A 12,493-nucleotide genomic window follows, 5' to 3' on the forward strand; every position below is an offset into this window, starting at 1 on the left:
AACACTGCATTGAATCTGGTGGGGACCTGGCTGGTGTGTGTCCATCCATGGGGGAGGGGAAAGAGGATAGAAGACTAGTACCAGTTATTCCAAATTTCACAAAATAAGGGAACAGTAAACATGTCGTTCCCCACGAATGATGCAGCGCCCCACTTGACAACAACATGTAACCGTTATAGCGCCACCGTGTGGTCGATATAAATGTTCTTCCATATGTTGAGTCTTGACAAGTGTTTGCAACATGTGTACCAAATGTTGTTTCAAAACAAATATCCACGACTGATTTATATGCATTTATGTGCCAGACCACGCCCACGTGAATGTTTATTGTTGTTTTTAGGTACTAGTCTGGAAAATATTGTGTTGAGATGCTTTTGTCCATGGATGCCTCATATCAAGTTTCGTGCAGATCGGTCATTTGGTCCCAGAGGAATAGCATATTAAGTTTTTGTCACAAAATTCAAAATGGCGAAAAATCCATAATGGCGGACCTTATGGGTCCCTGAGTCAAATTTTTTCCTTGTGAGGAGAGGAACCTATATACCAAATTTCATGACTCTAGGTCAAACGGGGTGAGGGGTGTGACCTTTCAAAGTTAGCATTTTCAATACCTTGTTATAGAGCCACCATCTGGCCATTTTGTAATTTTGTAAATCTTCTATGGCAAGCCGCATCATTCACCCAAGTTTCGTCAAAATCGTGCCAGTGGTGTCTGAGATATCATGGACGCACGCATCCACGCACGTACGGAGACAGATCCATAGTCCCCTCCCCAATTCCATCGTGGGGGACAACTAGCTCCAGGCCAGGTATACCTGCCCCTTTGTCCTGGGATAGAGGAACCTCCCCCCTTCACTCACACACACACACACACACACACACACACACACACACACACACACACACACACATACATACATACATACATACATACACACACACACACACACACACACACATACACACACACACACACACACACACACACATACATACACACACACACACACTACCATCCCCCATCCATTCTCGTGGTAGGTAGGTAGCAGCAGGTACAGTATATATACAAATGTATGTGGACACCCCTTCAAATTAGTGGATTCTGCTATTTCAGCCACACCCGTTGCTGACAGGTGTATAAAAATCGAGGACACAGCCATGCAATCTCCATAGACAAACATTGGCAGTAGAAGAGCTCAGTAAGTAAGCATTTCACTGTAATGTCTGCACCTGTTGTATTCGGCGCATGTGACCAATTTGATTTGATTTTACTTTCAACGTTGCACCGTCATAGAATGCCACCTTTCCAACAAGTAAGTTCGTGAAATTTCTGCCCTGCTAGAGCTGCCCCGGTCAACTGTAAGTGCTGTTATTGTGAAGTGGAAACGTCTAGGAGCAACAACGGCTCAGCCGCGAAGTGGTAGGCCACACAAGCTCACATAATACAACCTTGGAGTCCTAATCGTCTGTCCTCGGTTGCAACATTCACTACAGAGTTCCAAACTGCCTCTGGAAGCAACGTCAGCACAAGAACTGTTCGTTGGGAGCTTCATGAAATGGGTTTCCATGGCCAAGCAGCTGCACACAAGCCTAAGATCACCATGCGCAATGCCAAGCGTCGGCTGGAGTGGTGTAAAGCTCGCCGCCATTGGACTCTGGAGCAGTGGAAACACGTTCTCTGGAGTGATGAATCACACTTCACCATCCGGCAGTCCGACGGACTAATCTGGGTTTGGCGGATGCCAGGAGAACGCTACCTGCCCCAATGCATAGTGCCAACTGTAAAGTTTGGTGGAGGAGGAATAATGGTCTGGGGCTGTTTCTCATGGTTTGGGCTAGGCCCCTTAGTTCCAGTGAAGCTAAATCTTAACGCTACTGCATACAATGACATTCTAGACGATTCTGTGCTTCCAACTTTGTGGCAACAGTTTGGGGAAAGCCCTTTCCTGTTTCAGCATGACAATGCCCCAATGCACAAAGCGAGGTCCATACAGAAATTGTTTGTCGAGATCGGTGTGGAAGAACTTGACTGGCCTGCACAGAGCCCTGACCTCAACCCCATCGAACACCTTTGGGATGAATTGGAACGCCGACTGCGATCCAGGCCAACATCCAACATCTAGTGAACTCAGATTCGTGGTCCTCTGTAGCTCAATTGGTAGAGCACGGCGCTTGTAACGCCAGGGTAGTGGGTTCGATCCCCGGGGACCACCCATACGTAGAAATTTATGCACACATGACTGTAAGTCGCTTTGGATAAAAGCGTCTGCTAAATGGCATATTATAGTGGAAAGCCTTTCCCAGAAGAGTGGAGGCTGTTATAGCAGCAAAGGCGGGATCAACTCCACATTAATACCTATGATTTTGGAATGAGATGTTCGACTTTGGGTCATGTAGTGTACGTACGACAGGACCAAATCAGAGAGATGGTGAGGAGCAAGTGCATGTAATGCTTTGTAGGTTAGCAGTAAAACCTTTAAATCAGCCCCAGGAAGCCACTGGAGGCTAGCACTGGAGTAATATGATACTTTTTTTTTTTCGGTTCTAGTCAATATTTTAGCAGCTGTGTTTAGCTCTAGTTTATTTAGTGCATTATTCGGGTCACCGGAGCATTGCAGTAATATAAATCTAATCTAATCTAGAAGTGACAAATGCATGGATTAGCTTTCCTGATCATTTTTGGAGAACAAGTTTCAGATTTTTGCAATTTTACTAAGCTGGATAAAGGCTGCTCTTGAAATGTTTTTGATATGTTCATCAAAAGAGAGAGATCGGAGGTCCTTCACAGTTTTATTTGAGATGACTGTACAACCATCGAGATTCATTGTCAGATCCGACAGAAGATCTCTTTGTTTCTTGGGTCCTAGAACTAGCATCTCTGTTTTGTCCGAGTTTAAAAGTAAAACATTTTCCGCCATCCACTTCCTTATGTCTGAAACACAGGCTTTCAGGGTAGGACATTTTGGGGCTTCACCATGTTACATCAAAATGTACAGCTGTGAAAGTTGACGTTGTGTGTCTACAGTCTGCAGTTCCACTGACTGTTCCCAGGACCACAACAACAACAACAACAACAACAACTATAGTAAATAGGAGTCTTGTTTGTGAATATCTATGTTACTTATTTAATGTCAGCAGGGATCTTTTTCGAGGTTGTAAACCTATGCATGAGTCAGTGTGTGTGAGTGTGTGTGCGAGTGTGTGTGTGTTTGTGAGTGTGTGTGAGTGTGTGAGTGTGTGTGTGAGTGTGTGTGTGTGTGAGTGTTTGTGTGTGTGTGAGTGTGTGTGAGTGTGTGTGTGTGTGTGTGTGAGTGAGTGAAGGGGGGAGGTTCCTCTATCCCAGGACAAAGGGGCAGGTATACCTGGCCTGGAGCTAGTTGTGTGTGTGTGTGTGTGTGTGAGTGAGTGAAGGAGGGAGGTTCCTCTATCCCAGGACAAAGGGGCAGGTATACCTGGCCTGGAGCTAGTTGTGTGTGTGTGTGTGTGTGTGTGAGTGAGTGAAGGGGGGAGGTTCCTCTATCCCAGGACAAAGGGGCAGGTATACCTGGCCTGGAGCTAGTTGTGTGTGTGTGTGTGTGTGTGTGTGTGAGTGAAGGGGGGAGGTTCCTCTATCCCAGGACAAAGGGGCAGGTATACCTGGCCTGGAGCTAGTTGTGTGTGTGTCCATCCATGGGGAGGGAAAGAGGAAATAAGATCCAACGTAGTGCCAGTCTTATTTCACTTGCAAAACTAGTTCCAGGTCAAGTACAACTTCCCCCTCACACACACATACTTATGCACTCGCACACATGCACTCACTCACACACACACACACACACACACACACACACACACACACACACACACACACACACACACACACACACACACACACACACACACACATACGCACTCACGCACACACACACACACACACACACACACACGCACACACACACACGCACACGCACACACTCCCATCCCCCATTCTCGTGACATTAGATCATTAGACGGAGGAAGGTTCAGGTTACCTGGGCAGTAGGTGTGGTCTCTGTTTTGTTCTGTGTGTGTGTGTGTGTGTGTGTGTCTGTGTTTGTGTGTATTTCTGCTGAGGTTAGGGCCAGAGCCAGGTAGGTAGCAGCCAGGTAGCTCTGTTGTGTTTGCTGTGGGCTGATGCTGTTGTCAGCACACCTGTCCTCCTGTCCGTCAGGCTCCTCCCCTGGCTCGGGGGCTTCTGTTAGCTGGTTTAGTACAAAGGAGAAAGAAAGAGATAGTTGTGTTTGTGTGTGAGATTGCGATCAGTCCGTAGGACACTAAAACTCCAGCATCACACAACGACTCCAGTCTACTGCATCCAGGGAGGGACCCCCTTCACCACATCAATCACACAATCAGTCTCTAGACGCTAGACTCTACAGTCTCTGCAGCAACACTGACTGTTCCCAGGAGCCTGGACACATGACAACAACGACTACAGTAACTAGGATTGCATCCAGGGATTCAACACAGCAACCCAACCTCTAGCTCAGTCCTTACAGCCCAGGTGACTGTTCCAAGGAGCCAAGAGCCAGGACGGATCTCACCAGGACTACATCCAAGGATCTCACCAGGACTACATCCAAGGATCTCACCAGTCTCCACAGCAAACCAGCCCCCCACTGACTGTGTCGGACCCAGCAGCAGTCTTTTGTCATCCAGGCAGGGATCCCATAGCAACCTACAACCTCTTAACCTAGTCTCTTTAGTCCCACTGTCCCCCCCCCCCCCCCCCAACTCCTAGGCTCCAGGATGACGTCTATGGCAGGTCGGCTGGCCCGCCAGCAGGAGAGGGACAACGGTGCGGGAACCAACCAGCAGGCGGTGAAGTACCTCCAGCAGGACTATGAAACGTTGCTTCAGGGCTGTCTGGAGACTGGGAGGCTGTTCCAGGACCCCTCCTTCCCTGCAGAGAGCAAGTCTCTGGGCTACAAAGAGCTCGGGAAGTACTCCGCCAAGACCAGGGGGCTGATGTGGAAGAGACCCACGGTAAGAGACCACTTTTGAATTTCCCATATAGAATGTAGGATCTAGACATGTAATGATAGGATCTCTGGCACTGACTACCAGGTACCCTGGACTGGTTTAATTTGAAGCATGGGAAAAGGTAGTATTATTGTGAGCTGTATCAGTTTATCAGTGTGGTAATATATATATGTTGTTTGTATATAATGTAAGGTATACTCAGTGTAAGATTTAACATTCATTGGAGATTTAAGCTTGTCACTACGTTCTTAGAAAAGAAGGCGCTGAGCAAAACCATATATGGTTCGTCCACATAGTGGAACCTCTGTTTGGTGCGAGAACTCTCTATGTAGGGTTCTTCATAGACCCCCCCCCGTCCCCTGTAAATGGTTCTACCTAGAACCTTATATGAAGTGTTCTTCCTAGAACCCTTTATGAATGGTTCCACCAGGCTAATTAGCCTTTAAAATTAAATACTTTATGACAATACATTATGCTCTAGTTGTACCCTAACAAAGTGGTGTGTTAGGAAACTCCTGGTTTACACATCAGGCCTGTTAGTCACATTATGCTGGCTTGCAAAGTGATGTGTAATTCCTATTGGAATCCAGCCAGAGTGAGAACAATTGGAATTTTGAATCACTTGCAACCCGCGTTCAGAATGACGGCCAGGTTAACGACGATTGATGTACAAAAATGAATGCTGTTTATCTTTGTGTAGCATAAGATTATTCAACCAATCAATGTAAATGCAAAAAACACAAATATTGAAAACAATTCTGAAAATCTATCTGCAATAGAGCATGATGGGAAATATGATAATGATGGGCGTGGTTTTGAGTGTTTTAATGACACAGTCAACTCTGGTTACTAACAACAGTACAAAAACAACACTACGGTTATTTTACACAACTGAGTGTTAAGTTAATTTAACTCCTGAATCAACACTAGAAATGTTACACTGAAAAACCAACGCAATGTAAAACTGCCCAATTTGCTATGTACCATACAATACACTGCTGGTTCATACTTCCTTCTATTCTCATACTCTCTGCTCAATAAAATCACAGAAAATACTCATTTGAAAGTTTGAAATATAAACTATGTCAGTACTGTATATGCCAAATGATTATGGGAGTACCAGATACATCTACAGTACAATTATTCCAATATAAGTACAGTTCAAAAAATTCTCACACCCATCTTTTTAAATTGATCAGATTATTCAAACTCCTGATGTTAAAGTTTAAACACTGAAGTAAACACTAATGCTCAGGCACTATTTAAAATAAATAAAAATAATACAATTAAAAAGCTTTTTCAGATTCAAAAGGGTTCATCTTCCAAAGAATCCTTCTTGCCTTCCAAACAATCACAAAGAACCATTTCTTCTAAAAATGGTTAAATAGGATGAAATTTTTTCTAGCTAGAACTCTTAAAAATAACTATTTTGGAACCCTGTTTCCAAAAAAGGGTTCTTCAGATGAAAACGGTTATTGGTAGAACCCTATTCCTCCGCAAAGAACCCTTTTGGAACTCTTTTGGAACCCTTTTGGAACCTTTTTTTTCTAAGAGTGTATAAATAAGTACTGTCCCAGAGGAAAAATAGTGGTTATTGCTCATCTCAGTGCTGACATCATGCCAACCCAAAGATCTCTGGCAGTTACAGTAAACGTGCACGGTCACCTTTTAAAGGCACCTTGGCGGATGAAAATACAATTACACTGAATGCTGCCCTGGGGATATAACTGCCCAGGCATAGAACAATGGAAATACTACACAACATATCGTAATGTTAACCGGAGCTTTAGAGACATGGGCGGTGGGCAGTGGTCCGTTTGTTGACAGTTGTTCTACTTTCTGGTTGACTGATCTTATCTAGATTGTGTGTTAGGTTTAGGATTTCAAATTACACAGACACAGACCACAGCATTGCCTCTCCTCTGAGTCTAAAGATTAGATCAAAAGGGGATTTTGTCAACTCATTGTTGACTCAGCTGACTGGACTAGAGAGTATTATCAGACTGCTGCACTGTAAAAAAAAATCAGATGTTAACCAATTGCTTAATCAGCGTCATTCTGTGAGTTGAGTGCACTTCAAATGGACAAGAATTTGAGCTAATGCATTAAAGCTGCTTGAGTCAAATTACAAATTCATGTTTGCCTTTGGAAGACAACACTGTATGATGGTTCAGCTATATGCCCAAATGTTGAGCAAACTCAACATGGTTACCTCACAATTGTACATTGTGAATCAACAAACTGAATTTGAAGAAGCTTGTTGAGTAAAATTACAAATGTATATTTTCTCAAAACCAATCAAAACCACGCCCATTATTATCATATATCCCAGCATGCTCTATTGCAGGTTGATTTTCAGAATGATTTGTTTCAACACCATGTACATTGATTGGTTGATTAAGCTTATGCTACACAAACATAAATAACATATATTTTTTCTAAATGAATCCAATCTGTTAGTAGTTGGACTTTTTGCACCCGTTATTAAGATGACTGTTCCAGTTAATATGATTTAGGTAGTCTAAATAATCCCTCTTTCCTATGGCAGTCATTCTCAATGCAGGTTGATTAAAAGTTCCTTAAACAGTACCTTGAAGAATAAACTAAAAGAGATAGAAGTTCCAATTGTTGGATATTCTAACTCTGGCTGGATTCCAATAGGAATTACACATCACTTTGCAAGCCAGAATAATGTGACTTGCAGGCCTGATGTGGCTTGTAAACCAGGAGTTTCAGACCACTGTGTTAGGGCGTAACTATGCCCTCAAAGAAAGGCCTTGTGATGTACAGTTGAAGTCGGAAGTTTACATACACTTAGGTTGGAGTCATTAAAACTCGTTTTTCAACCACTCCTCAAGGTACCACGTTCATCTGTACAAACAATAGTACGCAAGTATAAACACCATGGGACCATGCAGCCGTCATACCACTCAGGAAGGAGACGCATTCTGTCTCCTAGAGATGAACGTAATTTGGTGCGAAAAGTGCAAATCAATCCCAGAACAACAGCAAAGGACCTTGTGAATATGCTGGAGGAAACAGGTACAAAAGTATCTATATCCACAGTAAAACAAGTCCTATATCGACATAAACTGAAAGGCCGCTCAGCAAGGAAGAAGCCACTGCTCCAAAACCGCCATAAAAAAGCCAGACTACGGTTTGCAACTGCACATTGGGACAAAGATCGTACTTTTTGGAGGAATGTCCTCTGGTCTGATTAAACAAAAATATAACTGTTTGGTCATATTGACCATCGTTATGTTTGGAGGAAAAAGGGGGTACCTTGCAAGCCGAAGAACACCATCCCAACCGTGAAGCACGGGGGTGGCAGCATCATGCTGTGGGGGTGCTTTGCTGCAGGAGGGACTGGTGCACTTCACAAAATAGATGGCATCATGAGGAAGGAAAATTATGTGGATATATTGAAACAACATCTCAAGACATCAGTCAGGAAGTTAAAGCTTGGGCGCAAATGGGTCTTCCAAATGGACAATGACCCTAAGCATACTTCCAAAGTTGTGGAAAAATGGCTTAAGGACAACAAAGTCAAGGTATTGGAGTGGACATCACAAAGCCCTGACCTCAATCCTATAGAACATTTGTGGGCAGAACTGATAAAACATTTGCGAGAAAGGAGGCCTACAAACCTGACTCAGTTACACCAGCTCTGTCAGGAGGAATGGGCCAAAATTCACCCAACTTATTGTGGGAAGCTTGTGGAAGGGAACCCGAAACGTTTGACCCAAGTTAAACAATTTCAAGGCAATGCTACCAAATACAAATTGAGTGTATGTAAACTTTTGACCCACTGGGAATGTGATGAAATAAATAAAAGCTGAAATAAATCATTCTCTCTTCTATTATTCTGACATTTCACATTCTTAAAATAAAGTGGTGATCCTAACTGACCTAAGACAGGGAATGTTTATTAGGATTAAAACGTCAGGAATTGCGAAAAACTGAGTTTAAATGTATTTGGCTAAGGTGTATGTAAACTTCCGACTTCAACTCTATGTATTGTCTGTATGGAGAGGTCACTGTTGTGTCATTGCCCCCATGGCTGACCAGGCTATTTCAAAGCTTCAATGATTCTGCCTCGCGGAAAGTGTTTGTTGAGCTTAAATTAGTACTTAATGCAGGCAAAAATCTAAATCTCATTAAAATGTATCTGATGATTTATGCATACTTACATTGGATGGGGCCCTTATTGATCGTGTTCCCGATTATAAATATCTAGGCATCTGGATTGATGATAGACTTTCCGTCAAAACAATGTGGATGAGTTAGTTAAGAATTAAAATGTGCTTATTTTTATAGGAATAGGCCATGCTTTTAGTTAAATAGCAGAAAACAAATCATTCAGTCGACATTCATTCCGGTCTTAGACTATGGCAGTATCGTCTCTATGAATCCGTCTGCTACTGTATTGAAGCCTCTGGACTGAGTTTTTCATAGTGCATTATCACTGCACTCTTTATCAGAACGTAGGCTGGCCATCTTTGAAGTCTCGCAGATCAATGTATTCCACACTTTTTTGTTTGTTTATAAAGACCTCTTACATAAACTACCACCACACCTCACTTCTCTGTTAACATAAATACAAGCTATCAGGTACGATCTCAGGAATGGCTAATTCTAGAGATCCCTTCGAGGTAAATCTACCTTTTAGCTATTTGCACCTGGCTTGTGGAATGGTCTACAGGGTCTGTTGAAATTGAGTGAATTGGTGCCTCCGAAGCAGTTCGGACTATGTGAGGACCCTTTTAAGGAAGAATTTGTTTTGTTTTTATGATTCGATGAAAATAAAATAACAAATTGAGCTGTTTGTGTTTTTTTTTCACTTGCTTCTATTTTTGTATATGAACTATGTATTTGAACTAGACCTATGTCTTCTAACTTTCCCCCAGATCGTTGCTGTAAATGAGAATGTATTCTCAGTCAACTCACCTGGTTAAATAAAGAAAAAAAAAAAGAAAAAAAATCATAAGTAGTTTCATTTTACACTGGAAATATGCAAATATGGTAGAATAAATTCTCAAGTTGAATTGTATATTCACTCAACCTAAAATTCTAAGTTGAGTGAACACACAGTTCAACTTGAGAATGTATGTTCACTCAACCTAAAATTCTAAGTTGAGTGAACACACAGTTCAACTTGAGAATGTATGTTGGTTCGGCTACAGTATATACCCAAATGTTGAGGGAACTCACAATCCTGTTTCAGCTGGTTACAAATAGATTCCTCTGTCTGTTCTCTCGCGTGTGAAGTAACTTATCACATGACTACGCTTCTCAGTCATATGTACAGTGCTCACTTGCATGAATCAATCAATCAATCAATGCATTACTGTGTAAACAAACGTATTCTTCTGTCTCTCACGCATGTGACTGCTGTAGGAGTTGTGCTCAAACCCTAAATTCATTGACGATGGAGCCACCAGGACTGATATCTGCCAAGGAGATCTAGGTAAGCATATTTCACAAAGAGAAGGGGTGTGGCTGTAAATACTGCTAATCCCAAAATCCTCCTCCTCCTAATCCTGACTTTGTTTACACCAAAAGAGAGTGAAGGAGACAGCAACATATGTTTGTCTACAGATATATTGTAGAAGAGCATAATCTTTGTCTACAGGTGTATTTAAACGTAGGGCATATATTTGTTCTGTGTTGTATTACCGTTTTTTTTCTTCCAATCGCTTTGGTGCCATTTTCGCAAGTGTGTGGTGCATTTTCACAACTCTTAGTACAAAACTCAAAACAAGATCATCCAAAAGGCAGTTGTTTCAAAACTCTAAGCACATTTTCAATTGACTAAGTGCAACACACAAAATCATACAGTCACTTTCTCACCAAAATTAATCAGTGTTTCATCTAGAAATACATGTTTCACATTGCAACACATGTTCATATAAAGTAATTGCTTTTCAGAATGCAATGTTCACATTACTTATGATATGAATCTCTTTTCATTTGTTAAAATGCATTTGACCATTACTTAACCCGACTGCTATTACTTGATAATCACTCAACCGTTTGGTAAACCTATAGATTCTAAACTGGTTTGTCTACTGCAGATTTTGATAACTACGTAATGGAAATGTATGTCTGTAAAGTAGAATCATATAAAGTAAGATATATAATGTAATGTCCTATTATGATGATTACTATTATGATGCTTTACTAAAATGTCATTGGCCAATACAGTACTGTAATACCATAATATTGGCCAATACAGTACTGTAATACCATAATATTGGCCAATACAGTACTGTAATACCATAATATTGGCCAATACAGTACTGTAATACCATAATATTGGCCAATACAGTACTGTAATACCGTAATATTGGCCAATACAGTACTGTAATACCGTAATATTGGCCAATACAGTACTGTAATACCGTAATATTGGCCAATACAGTACTGTAATACCGTAATATTGGCCAATACAGTACTGTAATACCGTAATATTGGCCAATACAGTACTGTAATACCGTAATATTGGCCAATACAGTACTGTAATACCGTAATATAGGCCAATACAGTACTGTAATACCGTAATATAGGCCAATACAGTACTGTAATACCGTAATATTGGCCAATACAGTACTGTAATACCGTAATATAGGCCAATACAGTACTGTAATACCGTAATATAGGCCAATACAGTACTGTAATACCGTAATATAGGCCAATACAGTACTGTAATACCGTAATATAGGCCAATACAGTACTGTAATACCGTAATATAGGCCAATACAGTACTGTAATACCGTAATATAGGCCAATACAGTACTGTAATACCGTAATATAGGCCAATACAGTACTGTAATACTGTAATATAGGCCAATACAGTACTGTAATACCATAATATAGGCCAATACAGTACTGTAATACCGTAATATAGGCCAATACAGTACTGTAATACCGTAATATAGGCCAATACAGTACTGTAATACCGTAATATTGGCCAATACAGTACTGTAATACCGTAATATAGAACAATACAGTACTGTAATACCGTAATATTGGCCAATACAGTACTGTAATACCGTAATATAGGCCGATACAGTACTGTAATACCGTAATATAGGCCAATACAGTACTGTAATACCGTAATATAGGCCAATACAGTACTGTAATACCGTAATATTGGCCATTTATGTAGCAGACACTTTTATCCAAACTAGTGACAACAGTGAGCGGACCATCCTCCTTCAGGTTGTGCAATGACATCAATCCAGACCAATGTCAGGCTTGGATTCGCCATGCCAAAAGGTTTTTCCCCAGGTGCATGAACAATGAAGACATTTGCTCAAGACAGGCTTGATGCAAACTAGTTTTTCTTTCATTTATTTGATTTTACAGTTTTATTTTTTTTCAATCACTTTGGCACATTTTTCAGATACAAGTGGTATATTTTCTAAACTCTAAGTACAAAACTCTAAACTGATAATGCCCCATATCCTATGTTCAGAACATTCATTGGGGT

General features: G+C 41.4%; 1 protein-coding gene across 1 annotated transcript in view; it reads left to right on the forward strand.

The window, feature by feature from the left end:
- Positions 1-4,767: 4,767 nt before the first annotated feature.
- LOC311134366 (calpain-2 catalytic subunit-like) overlaps positions 4,768-12,493 on the forward strand; it is a gene marked incomplete at its 5' end in the record, with an annotated part of 75,917 nt that continues 68,191 nt past the window's right edge. The window contains 2 exons of the mRNA XM_084168020.1: positions 4,768-5,004; positions 10,399-10,468. Of these exons, the coding sequence (XP_084024146.1) occupies positions 4,768-5,004; positions 10,399-10,468 (307 nt within the window). The remainder of the gene's footprint in view (positions 5,005-10,398; positions 10,469-12,493) is intronic.

This window comes from Coregonus lavaretus (assembly GCF_964263955.1).
Source record: "Coregonus lavaretus genome assembly, chromosome: 1".
Classification (NCBI taxonomy): Eukaryota; Metazoa; Chordata; class Actinopteri; order Salmoniformes; family Salmonidae; genus Coregonus; species Coregonus lavaretus.